General features: G+C 40.4%; 1 protein-coding gene across 5 annotated transcripts in view; it reads left to right on the top strand.

The window, feature by feature from the left end:
• Positions 1-23,061, top strand: part of fynb (FYN proto-oncogene, Src family tyrosine kinase b) — a 65,129-nt gene that overhangs the window by 32,902 nt on the left and 9,166 nt on the right. For 3 of the 5 annotated variants that reach the window (XM_055044603.1, XM_055044602.1, XM_055044605.1), the window contains 6 exons: positions 7,822-8,078; positions 13,642-13,738; positions 18,389-18,487; positions 18,723-18,826; positions 18,961-19,110; positions 22,706-22,870. In XM_055044603.1, coding sequence (XP_054900578.1) covers positions 7,832-8,078; positions 13,642-13,738; positions 18,389-18,487; positions 18,723-18,826; positions 18,961-19,110; positions 22,706-22,870 — 862 coding nt within the window. In that variant the 5' untranslated portion in view covers positions 7,822-7,831. Of the gene's footprint in view, positions 1-1,794; positions 1,813-7,821; positions 8,079-13,641; positions 13,739-18,388; positions 18,488-18,722; positions 18,827-18,960; positions 19,111-22,705; positions 22,871-23,061 lie in introns of those variants that run through there. The other 2 variants (XM_055044604.1, XM_055044607.1) reach the window with 2 other exon arrangements.

Below are 23,061 nucleotides of genomic sequence, written 5' to 3'. Positions count from 1 at the left end.
CGTTCTGTGCCAGGTGGCCCCCACTGACCCCTGCCGAGTGGAGCGGGCCCCCAGGCAGAACCAGGGCCCCGCACTCTGACAGGAGTCAAGGAGAATCCTCTTCTGTTGTCATAACACAAGAAGGTCTTTAAGAAGTGGCCTACAACAAGCACAGCGTGACACTCAGAGGTTCACAGAATAGTACAGTGATTAGGCATAACATTATGACCACTGACATGAAAAATAACACTGATCATCTCTTTCCATCATAGCACCAGGGTTGGAATGGTTTTGGGTTTTTCATTATAGTTTCGTTTTATTTAGTTGTGACTTTTTGACTAATTCACTAGTCTTAGTTAGTCTTTATATTAAATATATTAAATTATTGTTGAACAGCTTTGTGTCACAATTTCATGGTCTAGCTTCATCTGACAGCTGATTTAAACTTTTTTTTGTGGGGGAAAAAAAGCAATTTCACCTCAATTCAAAAGACAAATAAATGGATTCATATATCTAAGGACATTATAATTGTCATTTCTGTATATTTTAGTTTTATAAATGCACACGATTATTCCAGTTACATAGCTTTCACTATTAATTACCATTCTTATTTATTTCAGTTAAAAAAATGTTTCCTCAATTAAAATGTTGTAATGCCCTCAATGTCCCCTCTGTGCAACAGTCAGGTTGGATAAGGAGTTCTTGGACCTAAACTTTGAGAAATTATGAGATTTGGTTAAGTATAAAACAGGCTTCAGTGCCAAAAATGATCAAATGTTACAAGTCAGACATGGAACAGATGCAGAGTGCTGGATCCAGTGCTGGGCTTCACTCAGCTCACCTTCAGGGTCACACCAAGTGAAGCAAAGATTGTAACGAGTTCTGCTTTTATCTTCTCCTCATTCTGCAGCCTCTCTTCGGGGTGTTGGCCCGCTTCATCAGTTTTTGTTTACTGTGACTGTCGCCAGTTTGATATGTTATGGTTTTGTGAGGGTGCAGCAGTGTGCACATAAGCAGATAAAAGAGGCAGAGGGAAGACTCACAATCGTATATCCATAACGAAAGTTGAAATTTCATTAGTTTTAGTTAACTATAACCTAGTATAGCATCCCCTGTAAAAACACAAAATCATACCAAGTATTTTGGTCTATTTTCTAGTGCAAATTTTTCTGAAGACTTAAAATAAGACAAAACTAAGTTACAAGTAACTGTTCTGAAAATTAGAGGAGCTTGTTCTAACATCAATAATTCTTTAATGCAGCATAAATAAAAAGTACCATTTACATCGGCAGATATTTTCACATAAAATATGGGAAATATTGTATTGGTGAAATAATCCGCAAGAAGAAGTACTTAATGTAATAGAATTTAAGCAAATAGTCACAATCTTATGACTAAATGGTGTATACCCAGTTTTTTTTTTTTAACAATTTCCAACAAAAATTTAATCTCAGAGTCTTAAACCTTTGTTGCTCCTGCCTTATCCCTGGGTTGTTTTATCTCTTCTTTTTACGTCATTATTACTCCAAACTGCCTTCCTCGTCCTTTCCTCCTCCTCCTCTGCTCCTGTTCATCCTGTGATGAAGGACACAGCACGGATACAGACTGAAGAGAATAATAAATGCCTGTTTGACAGCGCGGTGAGAAACGGCAGCTTTGGTTGCGCTGTCCGCAGTCCTGCTGGGTGAACAAGCCAAACAAGGACACTGCAGACACAGCCGGGGCAGAAATCTGCAGCGCTGGACGCTTTGTCTCTTGACATTTTGACCAACGGTGGGAGGCGTCCCCCAGCTGTCATGATAGTGGATTCTGGTTCTCTCTGGTCTCTCAAAGGTCAGTTTTGTCAAAGCAGCTCAATAATTTACTAACTTTTTCTAAGCGGGTAGTGACAGTTCTGGCGAGTGTGCAGCACAGTTTTACCCTGGAAGTCTTTTAAAATGGAAGACGGCTAATCCTCCCGCATCAGCAGAAACCATCAGTTGTTGGGTTACAGGGCAGTGGTTCTGGTTGGACGTTCAGGTCAAGCCATTTCAATCCTGATCTGGAGTCTTTCTGCATGAAGCTTGCATGTTCTCCCTGTGCATCAGTTTTTATTAGATTTGAGAAAAGTACATCTTTAGCAAGATTTTTCTTTAAACTGCTTTTCCTGTGCTCTTACCACAGAAAGCAATTATTCAGCCAACCACTTTTTTCAATTTTAAAATAAACCTGTCTTTCAAACTTTTATGGCATTGATAGAAAATGACTCATTATATTAGCTTTAAAATCGGTGTCAGCTAATGTCAGACATCTTTCAACATTTCAGTATCGGTCTGATAAGTAAAAATTTGGAGATATTATTAGCAAATATTTATTTTTACAGCTCTGGAAAAAAATAAGAGACTACTTAAAGTTACCAGTTTCTCTGAGTTGACTTTTTATAGTTACATGTTTGAGTAAAATTAACATTGTTCTTTTGTTCTATGAACGACTGATAACATGTTTCTGAAATTACAAGCAAAAATTTAGCATTTATTTATTTGCAGAAAATGTGAAATTGTCAAAATAACAAAAAAGCTGCCAAGCTTTCAGACCTCAAATAATGCAAATAAAACAAGTTGATATTCATTTAGAAACAACAACTCAGGTTTGAACTCAGGAAGAGTTCAGAAATCAATATTTGGTGGAAGAACCAGCAGGTTTTCAGTGGTGTTCAGTGCTGCAGGCTCTTCTTTTTTTTTTTCCACATATGACAGCTGATGTAAACTTATATATATATCTATATATATCTATCTATCTATCTATCTATCTATATATATATATATATATATATATATATATATATATATATAATATATATATATATATATATATATATATATATCACAGTAGGAGTAATGTAAAGCCCTACCCCTATATATAAAATTGGTAAATATCAGTTGGCCTCAGCATAATACAATTAATATCGGAATTGATACAGAGCAAGTTTTCACACCGGTGCATCTTTTCTTATTCGTCTCAAAGTTCATTCTTTTATTAGCTCCTCCAACAGGCAGCATAGCTTGTTTCCACCATCTTTCCTCCATCAGCCACTCTCAGCCTCGTCTCCCCCACATTTAGTGAATCCCACCCACACCTTTAAAATCTTCCCCTGAGACACAGCAGCATACCTTCTGGTCAGCAAAACTAGCCAATGAATAATTCATCCAGGCACATGGCCATGGGGCAACGGGGGGCAGGAGGGGGCTCTGATCAGCCCCCTCCACTGTTTTACTTGACAGCCCTTTATTTTGCTCTGACTTAATAAGGCTTCTTCTTCCCAACCTCTTCGTCAACCTCTTAGTGCTTTAGGTGCTTCAGGTTTTTGCTTCTAATTAGACAAGCTAATAAACATAGCGCCCTGGTGTTATATGAGCAGCCTGTTGCAGTAACTAAAAGTAGATGTGGCCCCGGCCCCGGCACTATGCTGCCGTTTTAATAGGTTTTGGTTTAGTGTTGATTGATTTCATGTTGAGAAATGATGAACCGTGAGAAGATTCCAGGTCTGCTGTGAATCTGAAAGATGTCTTAGGCGTTCTTTCATTTTTTATTTTTATTTTGTCTAATGTCAAAGGAATGATTCACTCTGGCTTGAAATGTTTGTACTATGCTGGAAGTTAGGGTGTGATAAACTGGCCTCTGTCGTGGCTTCCCAGCAGGGGAGCGTGCAGCTGAACGGCCCCTCCAGCCAGCAGGTGCCGGCTCTTTCTGCAAGGGAAGAATAATTAATCAGCAGAGAGGAGAGGAAGTGGGGAGAGAGGAGATGAAAGAGGCTTCAGTTCAAAGAGAGCAGGCAGTGATTACCCCGGCCCTTACTGGACCCGCAGCAGTCTGAGAGGAATCCGGCTTTGTCACTTCAGGAATCCGACGATTTTAGCAATTGCTTTTATCAACAGCAGAAATATGAGAAATGATTGATACTGTGTGGTGATTTTTTTTTTTAGGATTGTGTTGGTGCTTGTTAAATAATTCTACACCAAGCTCCTCCATCACTTCATCAAATGAGGAAATGTGTTTGCAACCCGTCATCACTCCTCACTCATCACATACTGATTCCTCCTGTTCAAGAGCTTTTTGTGTCATTTATCAAATCCTTGAGTTGTTTTTACCCTTCCTGTCTGATGCACAGGTAACCAATCAAACCTCAGAACTGCCTGATTCTGGTGACATCAGCAGTGGTGGGTACACTTCTGCTACAATGCTAATATGCTAAGACCAGAGCGAATGTTTCCTTTATCACTTCTGCTAGCTTTGAAAATGCTTAGCACACTCAGCTCCACCTAAATGTATTCATTCATAAAACCTGAAGCACTCAATTTCTTGGCTGTTTTTCATTTCAAGTTTATGTTGAAGTTTATGGTTATCAACCTAAGAATGCTTCAAGTTGTCAGATGCTTATATTTATGCTTGGACGCAGGTGGTAGAGATATATAACAGTTATTTATGTAACTGTTATATATCTCATTACAGAGCATGTAAATTAAAATGTCAAAATTAAATTGGTGCTCAAAGGTTGTTGTCTTTCTCTAACAGATATAATGTGAATTGACATTCGTGCTTTAGCATTAGATTCTGCTCAATACTGTTCTTGTAGTCTCTTATAGTTAGCAGAACTAGTGTTTATGATTTGTGCTATTTTACTTAGCGATGCACGCCACTGCTTTTGTTGACCTTATAAGAAGTGATTGTTCTTTTGTTTTAGAACCTAAGTCTAATTTTTGGAGGAAAACTGATCAACAAATAGTAGCAATAATAGTACAAACTTCATAAACACCAGTGTAGCTGCAACAACCAAGAGATGAGATAAGATATATTTTATTTTCTAAGAGGGTTGTTGATGTGGTTTGTTGCATTCACTGATCAAAAAAAAAAGTTAGATTTTTGTGTTTGTGGATGAATGGTCAGTATCCAGGTCCAGCAGACACTGACAGTTCTGATCCAATCTGTCCCAGGTTAACATCTCAGAAACAGTAAAGGAGCAGCTTTGCATACGTTCAGAAGAACAGATACAACAGTTCCTCGTCTTTTTAAAAGCCGTCTGTCGGTTAAGGTTTATAGAAATAGTCTAGCAAAAGCAGTTTGTTTTCTCAGCAAGTTGTCGGCTTCTGCTGAGAGCAGACACGGTTATGCTCCGCAGTTTTGTACTGAGCGTAGCACAGCTGCTGTTGTTGCACCCCACACACACACATACACACACACACACACCATGAAGCCCCCTCATCCTGTCACAGATGATTACAGAGTCTATTGACAGAGATATCTGGGCATGCAACACCCTGACTGGGAGTGTGAGTCTTTGCTTTTCACTCTGTCTGCTTGTTTCACGTCTTTGACACAGATCAAAACCAAATTGATTAGAGCGAGCACAAAGCTCTGCCTGCCACTAAATCCTTATGTAAGTGCAATGATGCGCGCTGACATTTCAGACTTTACATTGCACAAACAAATCTTAAATTTTCTCAATTAAAAAGCCAAAAGCGTCAAATGTAATCACTTTGAAACACCGTGATGGCGGCTTATTCAGAAATTAGTCCCATCATAAACACCAGTGTAGCTACTTAATCCAGATCAGTAGCCTCTGATCTGGATTAAACTAAATAATCTCCAATCACTGATTCTAACTTAAAAGACACCAATGAAGAGAAGAAGTAAAAACAACAAACAAAATCTGACACTGATCGATTTTATGATTGATTTCTGATTTCCTCTGTTTTTTAGGTTTGAAGTTTGATGTCAATAAACATATAATAAAAAAATAAAAAGAATTATGAAGTCCTTCCTTAAGAAAAGCTCTTGAATTTTTCCCAGTAATAAATTATTTTGGCTTTAAACAAGAAAATAGCTGTTTGTAATTCCGCAATGCCAGCAAATTCGAACAGTTTAGATTTTATGAATAGTGTGTCTGTATGATCCAAATAATAGACCTTATTGATTACTGTTATTGTTCATTTTAGCAGTGTTTTAATGACTATAGTGAAGTTGTCATTAACATTTCAATTCACACAATAACTGAAATATGGTAAGAGAACAATAAAATAAATTGGCTTTTATATGTTATTAGATTTCCGTGCTGCTTTATCATCAATAATGACCCCAAATAAAGCTATAATAATTTACTCTTTCATTTTTACACCATATAGCTGATTTCTTTATTTTTACCTACTTTTCTTAAATAGCATTATTTTGGTGTATTTTAGTAACAATTGTGGCAGATTCAAGTTTCAAATTCAGATTTTCTTCAAAATGTGACATAAGAGAGCATCAAAAGTGAGATTTTCACCCTTCGTAATAATAATATAATAAGAGCTGATGCATTACATCTGCAATACATCTGTGCATTAGGGAGCTATTACACAGGGTTGACGAGTTTTAGGATTGGCATTATTATGTTGTTTATATGTGATTTTTTTTTTTATATTGAAGATGATTTCTGCCATCATACCTACAACTATATTTTCTGTGTATATTCCCTAGAGAATGTAAAATGTTTACCTCAGCTGAGTTTTACAAAAGACTAATGTTTCTACTTGCTACTTTTCTTTTACGCCTTCAATCATCCGTTCACCGAGCTGATTCTGGTCAACAGCCAATATTTGTCAACTTCTTGACTAAATTGTGTCTCTTCTTTAGAAGTAATTTTACCTGTAATATTTAACCCAAAGAGGCTTCTGGCACCAAAAAGATAGTTATGGATGCTGATGAGGGATTCCATCTGGTAAGGTTGAACATCCAATGTGTGCTGGGTTGCATTTGTCCTGCAGTCTGACGGCTTCACCAATTTCTCAGGAAGTTGTCGTGTGATCTTCTCATTTTGATAAGATGAAGCTTCGTCCAACACTCCTCCACTTGTTTATAGGTGACACCGTTAGAGGTGAACACTTCATTATAACTTTCTGCACAGTGGGTAACGAGCGGCTCACTGCAGGCAGATGAGCGAGACGACACGGCGGGAAAGAAAAGATGAGCGAGACGACACGGCGGGAAAGAAAAGCGCCTCCTCTGTCATTCCTGCAGCTGTTTTCATTTTACATGCTCACAATTAGATGCGATCCGGTCCTTTGGGAGTACGCTGCTGCTCAGATATTGAGTTGTCATTTCCTAATGTGTCTCTGGTGAATCTGTATTGACTCATAAGTTGAATCTTTAGAGAAGCCTGTTGGTTCCACTTCCTGCTGGGTTTTTTCTGGCTCTGGAACTGAGCCCTGACTTGCTATAGGACACCTGTGGAGAGGGTGAAAGAGAGGGAAGATGTTGGTTCTGATTCTAATTAAAAAGCCAGTAAAGGGTTCTGGGATGAAATCAGGTTTCTGCTTGCTGCCTTCACCTGGAGGGTCTGACAGCGCTGATGTGCGTCTCTGCCCCTCCACACAGCGGTGCCCAGATTTTTATGGGTTTCTGTGAGTCACATACAGAAGAGGGTCTGGTCCACACTTAGCCAGATCTCATACAAATACATATTTATGCATTTTGCCCTCTCATCCAAATATTATCTCTGCTAAAAACGATTATTTATAAAAAACCCAACCAAAGTGCATATTTAACAAACGAGATTTAGTCCAGAGAAGAGCACATCACATTTTTGCAGAATGGTTTAGAAAAAAGGAATTGGTGTAAAAAGTAAGCTTGACGTTGTTTGGCTCCCTCTCCTGCACCTGATGACCTGTGAGGACTCAGATTGACATTATCAGCTGACTTGAATCTCTTTTCACTTCCAACCTTTCATTGATGTGAACTTCCCTCTGACTCTTTCTGTTAAGCCACAAGCACACACTCCTATTTATTCAGCTGCCTAACTTTCTGTCTCTGTGTGTTTGTTGCCACCAGATTATAGATAATGGGCTGTGTGCAATGCAAGGATAAGGAGGCAACCAAACTCACAGACGACCGAGACGCCAGCATCTCCCATGGAGCCGGGTACCGCTATGGGGCCGACCCCACGCCGCAGCACTATCCCAACTTCGGGGTCACTGCCATTCCCAACTACAACAACTTCCATGCCCCCGTCGGACAGGGGGTGGCCGTCTTTGGGGGGGTCAACGTGTCCTCTCAGACTGGGACACTGCGGACTCGTGGAGGGACAGGTAAGAGACGCGGCAGCACCTTCCACATGTAGTCATACCCCATATCACCTTACCACCACAAACTAAAGTGGTTTTTGTTAGATTTTTTTGTGTCATTAACCAACAAAAAGTAGCACATTTCAGGGTACAAGAGTTCTGTTTTTAAATTGAAATAAAAATGCATTTTTATTCAGCCATCTTTGGCTAATGTAACTAGTTTCCTTCAGGACACGCCGTATTGCTGACGTCTGCTTGTCGGAGAGTGTGAGATTCTTGAATATAATAATCCTGAGTAAAAATTCCACTGAATCATTTTATTTGCGTAAAATTTTCAAAACTAAATCTATAATTTTAGCTAAGTGATTGGATGTATTCCTGCTGCTGCGACTACTGTTTAGTTTTTGTATGCTGAAATAAAAGAATAAAAAAAAGATAAATGTGCTTTTTTTCTCACTGTTTAGTCAGACCAATCCTCTCTTGTTTTAAATTAGTTAGGATTACAAAAGGTAATAATAGATATATGTATTTTTTAATTGCCAAATGTTGCCTGTTTTAAAAGTATCAGCCATTGGAGAACAAAGAAAAATACTGAACATTAAGAGACTAAAACTGAACCTTTATGTTGTGTAGAAAAACAAAATTGACGCTGCACATCAAAAAGTCCTCGTATTAAATGTGGTGGCGGCAGCATCATGGTGGCGCAGTGATGTTCAGGCCGGTCAGAGTTGATGAAGATGAAAAAGTAAACAGAGGAAGAATACCTGTTAATCCTGGACCAGTCAAAGTCCAAAACTAACAAAAGGCAAGACTTTAAAATGAATCTTCAGATGCTTTCTTCAGATCTGAGTTTAAGCTGTCAGATTAATGTCAGTCTGTGGCTGTACTTCTACGCCCCAGTCAGACAGGGGGTGACCTGCAGGAAACTGCAGAAAAAGTGGTTCAACAAAGGATTGACTCAGATGAGCTGAATCCAAACACATACAACAGTTTCAGATTAGTTTCTTATGTTGAAAATGTTTATTTCTTCTTCTGCTTCTCAGCCGTGCTCTGCATTTAATGATCTGCCATTTAAAATCCTGATAAAATGCATTTTGCAGGTCATCTGGGGTTTCTATGTTAAAGCATTCTCATAGAAACCCCGAGGCTGACTGAAAGTAGCACAAGTATAATTTTATATAATTCATATCATTTTATAGCTTTTGGGTTTCTCTCAGGACTCGCAGATTTTATTAGTAAACTGGAATTTTAGTAGCAAAGTCAAAGTAAGCTCAGCAGCAGTGAGCCTTCCAGCGCTAAGCGGGACCCAACATCTGAAGCAGCGCTGTTTCAAATGTCGAGCATTTTACTTTTAACAGAAAGAGATGAGTCACTGTGGCGCATTGCGTGGCTTTAACAGAATTCACATTACTAGAAGCCCACCTAAGCTTTATGACTCAACCTCAGGAGGACCGACCTGAATTCACCCAGGCAGCAGGCCCAGTGGAAAAACCAAAAGATAAACATCTGCAGCAGAATGATTTATTGTGAATTAATTCAGCTCATTTTAAGCAACAAAAAGCAAGCTGTGAAGATGAAGACAAGATTACACCGACTGGGAGTCGAACTCAGAACGTCCTATTCAAAGTCACAAAGCAATGAGACTGCAGAGATCGTCCCAACGCTGAGACCCAAAGGATTAAAGTGATGGATCAAAGATGGATGCTCACAGCAGTAGTCTGCTGATTTGGTTGCCAATAGCAACTCTTCATCTGATCATTCATTAGATCTAATGTTATGTAAACAATGTCAAAAAGTATAACAATATTATATCTATTCTTCTAGGGTACATTGTTAGTGGGATCACGTGCCTCTTTACCAACAATGTTCAGTCTCTGCCATAGTGTCAGTTTTTTTCATATTGACTGGTTTTTTGTCCCAACTAGAGGCTCTACAGAACGGCTTTGATGTGCAGTTCACATGTTAGCTCAATTTATAAAGCTGCCATTAGAACTCAAAAACAACAAAGGAAAAAGGAGCAGCTGAGTCGGGGACGCACAGTGGAGGGCTGAGGAGGAAGCAAAGAAAGTCTGCTCAAAGAAGGAGCTTTGTAGAAATAGGTTGTGCTTTGTGAGAGCAAGAGATTAGGCCCCCTTATGCCTTATGGGAGACGGGGCAGATTGTTGAAATGCTAGGCTAATACTAGCATTTTTTAATATGACTTGTCGATAGTTCAGCTCGTACCAGGACAATGGAGTTGAATTAATCGTATGAAGACAAAGCTTAAAGCCCAAGCTGATTCATAAATGACTCTGTTTATAGTTATATATGTATATATATATATATATATATATATATATAAACTGGTATCCCCCCAATGAAACACTGGGAGTGCAGCTGGAACAGAATTAACAGGTATCTGGTCCATCATGGAATCTGATACTGACCATCATAAAGAATGTAGTTCTTGTTGTCATGGTTGTTACCATGGTTACAGCTTGCATGCTTGAGGTATGCCGAACGGTTTCTTAAACAAATTCCACCACTAGGTGAAAAGAAAGCCAATCTCTTTGCCTCCTTGACGAAATGCAAATACTCTGCCACATACAGTAAATATGATGAAAATATTTTAGGAAATACAATTCCAGTATTTCATTTTAGTGGTACCTTTTGAGACATCAGATGAAGTTGCGTTTTTGAGTTTTCTTTCCTGTCACTACAGAGTTTCATGTTGGTGTGATCACATGATCGACTCTCTCTCCCTGACCCCAGACTGGTCCTGTCAGCTCGTCTGTTTGGCATCAGCGCGAGTCTTTGTGCTCTTAGCTCATTGTTGAGGGAGAGAATTTTCTTACTCAGGAAATCCTTTCTCTTTGACTGAGCCAAGCGGCTCTGCAGAGGAACTCAGCATTTTTATCCTATCCTAACACAACACCTTGAACTCAAGGTGTGGATGATGTAAATCCACAGAGAGGCAGAAGAGTTGAGCTGAGTTTTTTTTTTTTCAACTTTGACCTGGTGGGAGACATTTAGACGTAAACCTCGGCTTCACTCCAGCTCACAAGCAGGCGGCTGCCTCTACACCAGACACCATCTTATCGACGACCAGCGGATTTGCTGATGTCATTTTCCCTAACTGGAATATGGAGCCAGTGCCACAATGTTATGCAACACATTGACTGGCATCCCAACACAGAAACCAATCAATGAATGAGTTTCAGCCTCTGATCGGATGGAAATTTTGGAGCGCTGCACCCAAAAGGGTTTCCATTATCCTGCTTCAGCACCAGCTCCAGTCTGTGCAGCCCCTTTCGCCTCACACGACCTCCTCACATGGAGTCTCAAAATGAAGAGTTTGCCATCAAACTCTTCCTAGCTGCGGCTGGCGCAGTTCATCTCTGTCGGCTATTTAGCCTTTGTGGGGGACGATCTTGCTCTATTTCAACCAGACTTGGATAATGCTGGAGTGACTAAAAAGGTTTTTTCAGGCCACTGCTCTTTATCTGAAGCGTTTGTGCCTGGATGATGGGAGTCAGGTCGCACTGACTCAGCGTCTGCCCTGCAAGGCTAGAGTCTCCATGAATGGAGGGAGACATATGCAGCTCAGTTTTAGATTAAAAATCACATTGATTTAAATTGTACATAGATGGACTGAGCTTTTCAAAGCAGATTTGTAAAGAGAAAAAGCAAATACACCTTAAAAGAAACTGGAATTTAAAAGAAATTTGATTCAGGGCAGCAACAATAATGCACTTCAATTAAGGATGTCAATTTATAGAACTATCCCGACAGAGTGAAAACAGTCAAAATCTCTTTCTGCATTTCAAAGAAATTTGAAAATTATTATGATGAAGCGATACAGCATTAAATAAGCTCATGTCGTGTATTTTGGGTTTTTTTGTTGTGCATTTTTGTGTAAGTGAAATATCTGTAATAGTTTTCTGAGTTGAATAACTCATTTTCTTTTTATTTGAAGAGGTGTCAGATAGCAGTTTCTGCTCATTCATGATTTCTTCTACTCATTGCATAAACTTTTTATATTTATTATTTAGTTAATAAAATTAATAAAATAAATGAAATAAAGTTTTGGTGAAATGTTTAGAACTAAAAATGCTCCATCTTAGCAAGGCTATGTGTAAAAATGAAAGCATGTTACAGATGTGCTGCAGAACACACTCGGCTCTTTACTGTAAATGCTTGCAGGGTGTTAACCACTATCACTCTGCATCACTTCAACCTGCTGAAGTGATGCAACTTTGCCACCTTTCATCGGTTTCAGCGGGGTTGTGTCTTAAGTTGGAAGTGCTCAGCAGTGTCGTCGCGTCCAGGCCTGAGGATTTGCTTTTGTCTCTGAGTATGTCTTGGTTTACACTCTGCCCAGTTTTTATCAGACCTGACTGGAAGATGGAGAGGGGAGGATGCAAGAATAACAGAAGACTTCCAATAACTGTCTGCAGCAAGATGATCAATAACTGAAAGTATTGTGGTGTCATCCAGCAAAGAGCGGAGAGCTGTGAGGTTTTTTTTAGTTAGGTCATCTACTCTAACCAGGTTTTGACTTTGTAACTCTTTGGAAATAACATAAGGTGAGGAAATCACCTTGTTGTGGATCAAATACTGTCTTATTTTAGACATTGTTTCAGATTTAACACAAGTAGGATTACAACTAATGATTACATTAGTAGTTAATCTTTTAATCAAATAATTTTTTTGCCACATTCTGCAGATTCTATTGCTTCTACTGACAATGAATCGCATAATAAAAATTTTTTCATGTAAGCTATTTGTTATACATTAGAAATGCAATTAGTCTCCATTAAAATTTCATCCAAGCTTAACTTTTGCCATAAGATGTTACAAAGAAGTTGAAATTGCTGCACATAACCTTTCACAAAAAGGCAGTTAATATTTAAAGTGTAAAAAACATTTTCATGTTCCTTTAATACAAGTTAAATCTGGTCCTGATGAATTGTCAAAGTGTAAAAAAATAATTCCATATTGGTCTTCCAAGTTACATGATTCGTTTACACAGTAGATACAACTCCTACAGCACATCTCTAAATGGGTTTGCAAATAAAATAAAAGACAAACGTTACAGTTTAGCATCACATGTTTTTGTCATGAGATAGAAAACTCTGGATTTGGTCACAATTCAAGTTGCTGAGTTGCAGTTTCTGGAGCTACTGGTGATATCATGTTACTGCCAATGTTGCAGTGTCGGTGTGTTTCAGCCATCCAAAAGGTGCAGAATCTGAGAGGCTATAACATTTCATATGACATGCATTTCCACTCTGCCTGCCATTCAGCCAGTCTGATGTGAATGATAGAAAACAAACCCTGAAAATACTGGTTAATCATTTAATCAACTTATTCCATTATTCATACATATTGTTATATTTGTGTAATTTGCTGACATAGCACGGCTTTTCTCCCTGCTAACCAGAATGATTTGCCGGAACATTCACCTTGAATGTTCCTGTTGGTCCAGAGCAGATAGCTGCTGTTCACTCAGTGTTCTGGAGCTCATTTCACTTCTTCAGCTTCATTTTCTCTTTATAATCTTCCAAGAGCTGACTCTGTGTTTTTTCTCTGCTTTCCCCCGCTGCAGGAGTCACTCTCTTTGTGGCACTTTACGACTACGAGGCGCGGACAGAGGATGACCTGAGCTTCAGGAAAGGAGAAAGGTTCCAAATTCTCAACAGCACGTAAGTCCCTGCAGCTGCTTATCACGGCGTCCGCATGCAGGCAGGATGCAAATACGTCCGCTTATCTCTTAGCTGAAGGAGTTAGTGGAGGCAGCCGGGAGGAGAGCAGGTGTGCTCGCCGACTGAGCCGGGGTCAAAGCGGTGGCTTGCACCAGGCAGGCCCAGGTTTTTTCATGATCTGGGACAGGACTAAGCCCAGAATAAATCTGCTGCTGTTTGTGGAGCTGGAAAACCATAAATGTCATGTTTAACTATAACACCAGCCTGAGACGAGAGGCCCCACAAGGAAAACTCTGTTGTTGTTTTTCACTGCCATATGTCAGTCAGAGAGACGTGTATGGTGACCCCTAGGGACCATAAATTAGCAAATACTCAACAGCTGTGTCTTATACAGAGGCAGAGATAATAAATGTCAATTTAAAACTGCACATATGTACAGGCCTCAGTGAGAACATGTTTATACATTCTTAACTCTTTGGTCCAGATGCAGGCTGACAATCTGGGACAGATTATCTATTAACTACTGATGCAAAAAAACTCAAGCAAAGCTGTCACTAACTCTAAATACTCTAAATAGTTTGTATGTATGTTTATGTCTCTGAAACGGGACAGAAGTCCATGTTTGACCGGCTCTGCTCTGACATTTTCAACATTGATTTGTGGTTGATTTATATCCTAAAGAACAGATTTTAAAATACTTTTGTTAATTTATAAATCACTGAACGGCTTCTATCAGCTTCTATGTGCCACAAATCTGGAACAAACGTCCAGAAAACTGCTAAACAGCAGAAACACTGAGATCCTTTAAATTCAAACTAAAAACCCACCTGTTTAGCGTTTCCTTTGATTTTTAATAAAATTGAAGGTATTCTCTTGAAGCAGATTTGTATGCCAGCAAATGTAATTTTGCGTGATGATTTTCATGATGGCATTTATCAAAATATAATATATTTATTGACTGTTTAACAATAGGTTGTTGTATAATGTTTTCATGACCTTTGACCTGCCTTGTTGCTGAAATAGACAAAGTGTAATGCCATGAAAAAGTATATAAAAACTTGAGATCTCTCATAAGATATTAATATACACAGGCAAACCTAACTACAGCCTTTTTATTGTAGCAGAAAAACCTTCAGTATTTAAGATGCTGCATGAACAGACTACCAAATACAATATTATGAGAAAACACAAAAAGAAAAAAAGATGTCTCTCATAGATGTTCAAAGGACTCTAAATGACCTTTTGTTTTTAAACCTTGGGGTTTGGTACAAAGTGGAGCTTATTAAATTTGGTCCAAATCGCCAGTGTAGGTTGCTAATTTCAGGTTTGTAAAAACAAAAAAAGACTTAAATCCAAAACAGGACTGGCTCCAGCTTCACTGACTCCACTGCCGATTTTTATGAGGTTGAACTGACAGCCTGAACACCCTTTATGACAACGTGGAGTAAACAAAGTTTATTCTGGGCCTGCAGAGGGTGGAGCAGAGGAGAGTGCTGCAGGCTTCCGTCTGAATGCCAGCAGGAAGTGCCCAGTTACACCCACAGGGATGTTGGCTCGTCTTCCATCCAGTCGGCAGAAGTGCAGACCTTGCGTGCGTGTCTGTGTGTGTGTGTGTGTGTGTGTGTGTGTGTGTGTGTGTGTGGGGGTGTGTGTGTGTGTGTGTGTGTGTGTGTGTGTGTGTGTGTGTGTGTGTGTGTGTGTGTGTGTGTGTGTGTGTGTGTGTGTGTGTGTGTGTGTGAGTTTCAGGGTGGATGCACCATCATCCCCCTGCTGTTTCGGTCCGGGGATGCTTCTCACTCCAGCAGGCTGAGTCGAAGCGTGTCTCTCTGTCTGTGCAGCACTCTGCAGCAGTGCAGTGACATTTGAGGAGGCAGGCGGAAGTTTCAGGGACAGCATTGTCACCCTGCCCTCATTTCTGTTTCGCTGTACGCTGAGAACACTGAGCTCTAGTCAAACCTCTGCTGCATTTACTCTAAAAAAAATTTTTTTAAAGCGCATCTATATTAAGTTTATCATAGTTAGCTAAAACAATGAAATAATGAAAACTGAAAATTGAGAAAACTTTTTTGTTTGCTGAAATGCATAAATAAATAATGCTAATTGATGGGGACAAATGGTAAGTATCTGGAACTTTGTCTTGCTTTTATGAAACTAACACAAAAAACATACTGAAATAATACATGGTATATGCTCTGTTTTTTGTGTTTATGAATCTATTTATTTCCCCTACACACATAAGCAGCTCACTTCAAATTGTGGCTGCAATGTAGGCATAATGTATCGTTTACCATTTATCATGATGAATTTCTTAGCATCATAAGAATTTAGATTCACCATTGTCACTATAAGTTCCAGTTGAAATGCAGATATGATTCAATGCAGTTACTTTATGCAGTTTAGTGATACAAATCACATTTTTTTATGTCATTTTTGCTAAAATTTCTGCTGTATTCGTGTGTTTATCTCCTGAGGTGGCACACACTGAATAATAAATGTGAGTCCAGCAGCCTGCTGAAGACTTCACACTTTCCCTCTGACCGCCTCACCACCTCAGCCTTCAGCTCTGCAAGGTCACCACACCCTGTCAGCATCCTGTCCCAGCCCAGCCGCTGTCTTTCACATTCCTACAAGCCTCAGTCCCAGCCGCCCCCCACATGCACACTGCTCCCCCCAGCCGACCTCAGCCGGGACAGGAAAACTTGCTCTTCCTCCTCCTCTCTGTCATTCCTCCTCCTCTTCTTCCTCAGCAGGAGCCAGACAGAGCTGCATCCTTTGCTCCGTCTCCCCTCCACCCACTCTCTGCTTAAATGCCGGCTTCGTCCAACTGCCCTACAGGGCCACCTGCTGGACAGCCGTGGTAAAAAGGCAACAAACAAACAAAAAAAGAGAGAGAAAAATAGTTAGACCTTTGCTGCTCCTGGCTGTGAGAGCTGGTAGGAAGGGACCACCCATTGTGTGAGGAAGTGAGGCAGAGCCTCAGACGTGTTGATGTTTGGTTGTGTTGTGTGCTGACGTCCTTTAGGAAGCAGAGCTGCGTCCCTGGAGGGGATGAGGCGTTCGCTGCCTTCGGCTCTCAGCCTGCCTGTTGAAGCCTGAGCTGCGCTGGTCTGACTTGCTGCTGCGGACAAACACAGCGGTCTGTGATGGCCTGTCCCAGTCTGCAGAGGCTCTGAGCCTATCAGAGGCAGCAGGAGGCTGCTGGTTCACTGGTGTTGTTTTCTGTTTGTGGTGCTGCAGAGATGGTTGAAGGGAAAATAGCTCCACTCCTCCTCACTTCCTTGTATCCTTTCACATTTATGCCATCCATCACCCTGAAACAGCTCATGCAGTAGTCCATACAACAACAAAACAGAAAAGTGTCCCTGAGATGAAACCTTCTATGATTTGACTGTTAGAGGGTAAAGTCAAAGTTTCTCCGGTTTGTTGATCCCGTCATCACCACAGATCAAACATGAGGATGAACCCACTGAATCCATGTATAGTTACAGAGAATATGGAAAATAATGTATACGAGTGGAGAAAGACAAAGGAACACGATGAGACAGAAATATGTGATCAGCAGCAACAGAAAACTGAAAATGCAAAGGCCTGAAACAAAACGCAATGATGAAAGAAGTAATAAAAATAAAACAGAAGCGGAAAGACCTTGATGTTAATAATGATTGAAAAGGAAACACAAAAACAAGACACAAACAGTCCTGGATAATTTCATATCCAGTGTCGATATCTCTTTGTTAGAATGGATGTGACTGATATGCCTGAAATGTTGAGTTTGCAGTTATTACTGAGAAGTGAAGGTGGTTTGTGCCCTTTAGCTGACAGTAATGAGCTCAGTTGTCACTGAGCTCATTACTGTCAGCACAGGAACGCATGTGATCCATCAGGTGGACATTATTCCAGAGACAAGAGAAGCAGCTTATTGTTTAGCTGTTCTGAATGAAGCAAACCTTGTAAGAGCCTGACCTGACCTGACCTGACCTGACCTGACCTGACCTGACTCGCCCTGAGATGAAGACAGAGATACACATTATTCAAATGTGTTTTCCTCCTTTAGAACTGGAAGAAGTTCTGAGCAACATGACTGGCATGAATACCTGTCTGACAGAGACGTGCAGCACAAGAAAGAAGTGTTTTAAAATCTGAGCCGAAGACACTAAAACACAGCCGTGTTGTTCTGGAAAGATGTTCCTCCGTCGGCTGAGACTCCTTCCTGCTTTTACCCTGAGAGAGTGTCTGAGCGTCACTCAGCCGCCTTCACATGCCGCTTTATTTTTATCATCCAGCCCCGTGTCTTCTGCTAAAACTTCTATTGACGTAATAACTTATGCAGATTTCAGACGACATTTGCATCCTTGTTTTGTTTTAAGCCAAAAGGAGCTTCAAAATAAACAACACCATGTTATTTTACTTGGAGTTCTCCAGTATAGACTGAAGACTATCTACTAGGAAATAAGGAGGAAGTAGGACTTTAAGAACAATACAGGAGAATGACTGAGAGGATGGAATGTTACAATATAATAATTTCTGACAGAATGTTGTAAGAAAGTCATGCTTGGTCTTATGGAAATCTGACTTATACACATGTTGAACCTTTGTAGCTTCATTTTGCATTACAAACCAACCAATGACAATGATGTTTGTGTTTTTCAGTGAGGGGGACTGGTGGGACGCGCGCTCGCTGACCACCGGGGGCAGCGGTTACATCCCCAGTAACTACGTGGCTCCAGTAGACTCCATTCAAGCTGAAGAGTAAGTTCTGGTATTTAATGGTTGTAATGGGAGGCTGTAAAATAATGGAGTAATGGGACTGGTTAGGGTAGCCTGCACTGTGAGCCCACTCAGACAGGTGTTAGATTAGGCTCCACCCCCCTTATCAATCTGCCAATAAGTGAACCTGGGTTTATTAGTCTAGAACTTTATACAATCAAAGGAATGAACTAAGGAAAAGTTATCCAGACCGTTTGAGCTGGCTGTTTTCTTTCAGCTGGTACTTTGGTAAACTGGGCCGCAAGGATGCAGAAAGACAGCTGCTGTCCACCGGTAATCCTCGGGGCACCTATCTGATCCGAGAGAGCGAAACCACAAAGGGTAAAGCAAGCACACACACACACACACACACACACACACACACACACACACACCACACACACCCACACACACACGCACACACACACACACACTGAGCCTCTCCTCCCTCCTAACCCTCTCGGTGTGTCCCCCAGGGGCCTTCTCCCTGTCCATACGGGACTGGGATGATGTGAAAGGCGATCACGTCAAGCACTATAAGATTCGTAAGCTGGACAGCGGAGGATATTACATCACCACCAGGGCTCAGTTTGACACACTGCAGCAGCTGGTTCAGCACTACTCAGGTAAAACAAAGAGTGTTTCTTCTATGTTTACAGTTTATTAGGAAAATGTTCAATTTACAGTAAATGTTTGATGTATTCAGCGCAGTATGACACGTTAAGACCTGGAGCTTAAAACTTTCTCTAATTGGGTTTTTAGTAATAGAACCAGTAATTGTTTCGCTCTATTTTTATAGAGCGGAACAATTTCACAGAGTGTGACCTGACATTGTCATGAACATGAAGGATTCTTTATAAATGTCTGACTGTGGTCATGAAGTGTCATTCAATAAACAACACTTTTAATGCTAAGTTGGCACTTTTAATGCAACTTTGCATTAAAAGTTGTTTTTTACTATTTGCAGTAGGTTTTCTCTTCTCCTGTTATTCCATCATTTTCTTGACTGAAGTTTATCACTTCTGTTTTCTGTTGTTGGAGCATAATTTGTTATGCTTGCAGCATTTTTCTGTTGCATCTATTCTTTGTGTTTGTGTGTTCTGGAGTTGGCATCATGAATGTGTCTGCAGCTCGTTTGAACCTGTGAAGTAACCCAGATTATTCACTGTTAATTTTTGACTGTAACTTTACAAACGGTATCATGTCAGTATCTTCTTCTTCTTTGACAATATTCACTGTAGTTTACAACAAGGCAGACTATTAAGGTTCTCCTGCTCCACCACTGTGGAGAGATGGAGTATTAGATCCTTCACTGCTTTAGCCTTCATTCATACTCTTAACTTTTCACTCTGCTCTGTTCCTATATGTGCATCCAGCTGGAGTCACTGATGGGACTGTATGTCTTGAGTTGGTCACCGTCTCCCGTCCCACCCACTGGCTCCCCCTCATGGGGAAAAGGGACATTCCTTCTGACACGCTCTAGTTAGCTCATCGACCCATATGGTCATCACCATGGATTCTCTAACTATCCTTCTGCATCATATCGACTTTAGGTGACGTCTGGATCCACATCAGATCAAGTTATGACCTTAACTCTTTTCAGGGCTTCTGCTTGTTTGGCATCTTGCTGTTTATTGGCTTTTCTTCTGTGACAGTCACATACAAACACTGTTCTTTAAACCTTTCAGAACAAACAACATACTTGTTGTAGTAAAGATTAAATAAAAATGAGTAGTGAAAGTAAATACTCAGGTGGAAAACTGTCCCATCAGTGGCATGTTTCAAACATTTCCTGTGATTTAGGATCAGAACTGTACCTGCAGCAGATCTGATGGAAGAACGGTTTATTTTTGGTGTGCAGCAGATGTTTTTAACGTAGGACTATGGGTAGACTATGATCTGTTAATCCACATCAAACCAGGTCCACATAAGTATGTATTAATCCTGGTTGTCAGTGAAGACTTTGTTCAGTTGAGATGCCTTTAAAAACTGAAGTAGCTTTTACATTTTTCACAAATTCACATCAGCTTCAAATCAGATGCCAGCTTCAGCATCATCAGCCACCTGTATAGATAGTTGTGTTTTTCTTTTTGATGTTGTTTTTTGGGTCTGGACACTGTGTACCGGACATATAGATAAGTGATAACATTCACTGTGGGTTCAGCCCCACCAGCTGTGCTGCCCTGGACAGAGAGCCCCATCCCCCATAGTAAAATGCAGTTCTGCATGGCAGTGATGGACAAAGTTTATGTCTTTCTAAATGTTTCAGGATTAATAAACATGACGAATCATTTACAGTATTTAGTTTTTTTATTTCCAGCTCCAGAATGACTTAAAACAATCAGCTTGTTCTTTTTATTAGTCTTCTTTCATTACCTTTAAATGAAAAAGTCCAAAAATTCCATGATTCTTTTGGACTTTTTTCTATCTAAACATTGTGTTGAGTGACTTGTTTTTTCAGATCAGTTCTCAGAGTTCAGAGCTAATCTCAGATTGATCTCTCCCTGGGCTCTGTTTTCACACTCGCTGCGTAGCAACCCGCCTCACATTGACGGGTTTTATGAGCGGAGTGAACGCAGCGGAGTATCGACGTATTGATCACTGAGTGGAGCTGAGGTGGCCCAGATGGTCCAGTCCGCAGCATTAATCCTCCCACAGGAGACATCCAGCCCTTTATCTTGTCTTTACTGCTGTGTGCAAACACCTGAGGACCTTATTATGGGCAGAGGCCCGGGGGGGTGTCCTCCTCTACATAACAGCATGAAGGGAATGGCGGAAACTGCTTTAATCAATGCTGAGCAAACAGCAGAGCTCTGTGATGTTCTGGTTCCATGATCCGGGCGGCGTGGTGTCATCAGCTGATGTGGTCAGTGGGATGGAAACAGCTGCTAATGCTTCATGTTTGACCCACCAGGACGCAATGTTCCTCTGGCACAAAGAGCAGGAAACACCATAAAATGCCTACGAGGCTGAGAGCTGATATGAGAGGAAAGCACTACACGAGCAGAATGTTTAAAGTCAAAAAATGTCAGATCAAAGGTATTTTCAGACATTTAATTTAATGATTAAACAATCCTGAGTTAATAAAAAAAATAAACTGATGGTATAGTGACTTGGCCTGTCACAATAAATCAACTAATCACAGGGTAAATCGAAAAAAAATTACTAAAATTAAATCGTAAGCTGAAAAATTTCTATCGGCATAATTCAACATTTTTCTCTTTTTACTCAAAACTGGATGATAAAAGTCTTCAGTCTGGTGCTTTGGTCTCATCCAGACCCTTTTTTTAGGACAATTTTTCTTACACACACTTTAGAATTCATTTTATAAAGTTTCTGTTTTTATTAGTTGTTTCTGTTGTTGTTTTGTGTTTATTTTGGATAAATAAATAAAATAAATAAACAGTGGAACACATTTAACAATTCCAGTGTTAAATCCTAGATGCTCATTACAATTTACAGTTTATTGATCTTTGAGAATGTGTCCTGCCATAACCGTTGAATAACTTGAAAATGCGCTGAAAATAACAATATTATTATTTATTGCAATAATTTCTGGGATAATTTATTGTCCAGCAAAATGTGTTATCCTGACAGGCCTGGCAGTTACTTAATTGTGATATAAAATGGAAAATACATGATAATAATTTAGGATGTCTTAGTTTATGTCGTGAAGTGAAGCCAAGAAGAGTTAGACTCTAAAAGCCTCCTGAAAACAGCCTAGTCAAAGTCTGGCGTTAGACCCCATAAGAACTGTTCTGTAAGCAGGTTATTTAAAATTGTCCAGTGTCAGACTCTGGTTGTTGGGTAACGCTTGGTGGCTGGTGTTGGGTTTATTAGGCCGTTACATTTTCACGTAGAATCAGATTGGTATGGAACGATTTCCTTCTTGAAATCTCCTTTTTGTGTTTCCTCAGATCATCTGTGTCTGATATTAATATTAGTTTGATGATCTGAACTGATCCACAGCTTCTGCTCCTGTTGAATTGTGAAATGAATTCTTCTTGGTTCATCTTTCTCCTCTTTGTTTCTCTGACCTGGATATTTTTGTTCCCATGTTCCTTCAACAGAAACCTTTTTATCTCCGTCCAGCTGTGTTTTTTTTCCCCCCTCTGCCTCCATGTCTTCTGTATCCTCTGTCCGCTCCGCCCGGCCGGACTCTCTGCTAACTCTCTGCACATGTCTCCCTCTGCTCCTCTTTGCTGCTGCGTGGCGCTGCAGACCGCGCTGCAGGCCTCTGCTGTCGCTTGGTGGTTCCCTGCCACAAGGGGATGCCGCGCCTCGCCGATTTGTCGGTGAAAACCAAAGATGTGTGGGAGATCCCACGGGAGTCGCTGCAGCTCATCAAGCGCCTGGGGAACGGGCAGTTTGGGGAGGTCTGGATGGGTACGGACCCAGCCGTCTCTGGAGGTCACACCAGGGGGGAGATGGGGATGGGAGCAGATACTCCAGACACACCTTGAAATCCAATCAGGAGAATAATGAATAATGTGGAAGCTGAGAGAATCATAAAGCAAAGATTCTAAATCACAAAAACACAGAGTGTGTCAGGAGACTCTGCTTCCCCCACCAACATG

Source organism: Poeciliopsis prolifica, unplaced genomic scaffold (genome assembly GCF_027474105.1).
Source record: "Poeciliopsis prolifica strain line A6 unplaced genomic scaffold, Auburn_PproV2 SCAFFOLD020, whole genome shotgun sequence".
Classification (NCBI taxonomy): domain Eukaryota; kingdom Metazoa; phylum Chordata; class Actinopteri; order Cyprinodontiformes; family Poeciliidae; genus Poeciliopsis; species Poeciliopsis prolifica.
Note: the sequence above shows the minus strand (reverse complement) of the source record. Positions and strands in the feature narration are given on the sequence as shown.